Source organism: Alexandromys fortis, unplaced genomic scaffold (assembly GCF_014885135.2).
Source record: "Alexandromys fortis isolate MF-2015 unplaced genomic scaffold, M_Fortis_MF-2015_v1.1 scaffold_14, whole genome shotgun sequence".
Taxonomy (NCBI): Eukaryota; Metazoa; Chordata; class Mammalia; order Rodentia; family Cricetidae; genus Alexandromys; species Alexandromys fortis.
The window spans coordinates 3,037,383-3,039,244 of NW_026067910.1; the positions used below are offsets into that span (position 1 = coordinate 3,037,383).

Genomic DNA, 1,862 nt, shown 5'->3' on the forward strand with positions numbered 1-1,862 from the left:
CACTCATACACGTAAACACACGGGAAGATGGGGGAGGGGAGAGAGTGGCGAGAGACAGACACGGATATAGACCGACAAGAGTCATTGCGAGTCAAGTTAAAGCTTTCTCCGCCCCCATCCATAAGTACCCCCTCCCGTGTTAATTGATTCCAAACAAAGCAAGCCAATCAAGAGATGCATGATTATATTCAGGCCGTGGGAGACGAGAAGCACGTATTTTTTAATTGATTTATTTATTTGGAGGACATTAATTCTCGGTCTGAGGCTGATTTTCAAACCGTTTGCAAAGCGCGGCTCCATTGTTCGCCCGGAGCGCAGGCCCCGCCCCCTGCTTTGTGTGCGGCGCGCGGATTGGCCAGCGCGCGCGGGGGCCGCGTCAGCGCCCGCGAGCCCATTCATCTGTGCACTTGGGCGTTGGACCCCGCATCTTATTAGCAACCAGGGAGATTTCTCCATTTTCCTCTTGTCTACAGTGCGGCTACAAATCTGGGATTTTTTTATTACTTCTTTTTTTTTTTTAAAAAAAAAAACTACACTTGGGCTCCTTTTTTGTGCTCGACTTTTCCACCTTTTTCCCTCCTTCCTGCGCTGCTGCTTTTTGATCTCTTCGACTAAAATTTTTTTATCCGGAGTGTATTTAATCGGGTCTCTTCTGTCCTCCTCACCACCCCCACCCCCTCCCTCCGGTGTGTGTGCCGCCGCCGCTGTTGCTGCTGCCGCTACTGCTCGCCCCGTCGTTACACCAACCCAAGGCTCTTTGTTTCCTCTCTTGGATCTGTTGAGTTTCTTTGTTGAAGAAGCCAGCATGGGTGCCCAGTTCTCCAAGACCGCAGCAAAGGGAGAAGCCGCCGCGGAGAGGCCCGGGGAGGCGGCTGTGGCCTCGTCGCCTTCCAAAGCAAATGGACAGGTAAATTCTACCTGTGGTTCTGGGCATTTCTTGGTTGTCGTTCTCTAATCTGGACGCCTCTCCCTCTCGCTGATCGCGCCCGAGGCGCATTCCGGGGTGAGGAGCGTGGCCAGACCCTAGTTTGAAAGTTGAATGGGAGACGTTAGCCTAAATTGTCAATTTTTCATAGGGAGGTTACCTCCCCAGCCCCCACCTCAAAGGAGTGGTTGGTTCCTAAGGATCCTGGCGAATTCTTGAGTAGAGGGGAGGAAGAGTGATAAATCGTCTAAAATGGCGTGGTTTGGAGATAGGCTGAACGTGACTAACTAGGTGACCCCCCCCCACACACACACACATACACATACCCCTTCAGGTTGCATTTGTGTTTGGGGCCACAGCGGTGTTTGGGTGGCTCTCGTATTTATTGTCGAGATTGAGTCGTCTTTGAGATTTCTGGTGTGATTGTGTGTGTGTGTGTGCGCGCGCGCGCGCGCCGCGCGTGTGTGTATGTGTGTGTGTGTGTGTGTGTGTGTGTGTGTAGGAAGGGGGGAGCCAACGCGGATGGCGGTGGAGAAAGGCGAGCTGAGAAGGCTTATTGTATCCAGAGGCAGTGTGCCCTAGGTTCTTGGAAAGGTGGCTGCTTAGAGCCGGACAGGCAGTTTTTCCAAGTGCCTTTCGATGGGTCTGATTTGTAGCTGTGTAATTACACACCCATACGACTTTTTAAATGCTAACCCTAGTGTGCTGGGAATCTTCCGTGGGTTATTAAAGACCCTTTCCTGTCGGCCAAGAGGGTGCAGTTCTGGTGTTTTGGTACTGACTGTTCGTGTGAGTGGCATCTCGGCCACCCTTGGGGACTGCCCCAGTGCTGTTGCGACCCAGGCCGAGAGAGAGAGACAGAGAGACAGAGAGACAGAGAGAGAGAGAGAGAGAGAGAGAGAGAGAGAGAGAGAGAGAGAGAGAGAGAGAGAGAGAG

General features: G+C 52.5%; 1 protein-coding gene across 1 annotated transcript in view; it reads left to right on the forward strand.

Moving 5' to 3' along the window:
- The first annotated feature begins 390 nt into the window (after positions 1-390).
- The window catches only part of Marcks (myristoylated alanine rich protein kinase C substrate), a 5,892-nt gene continuing 4,420 nt past the window's right edge, over positions 391-1,862 (forward strand). The window contains exon 1 of the mRNA XM_050137991.1: positions 391-907. Coding sequence (XP_049993948.1) covers positions 806-907 — 102 coding nt within the window. The 5' untranslated portion in view covers positions 391-805. The remainder of the gene's footprint in view (positions 908-1,862) is intronic.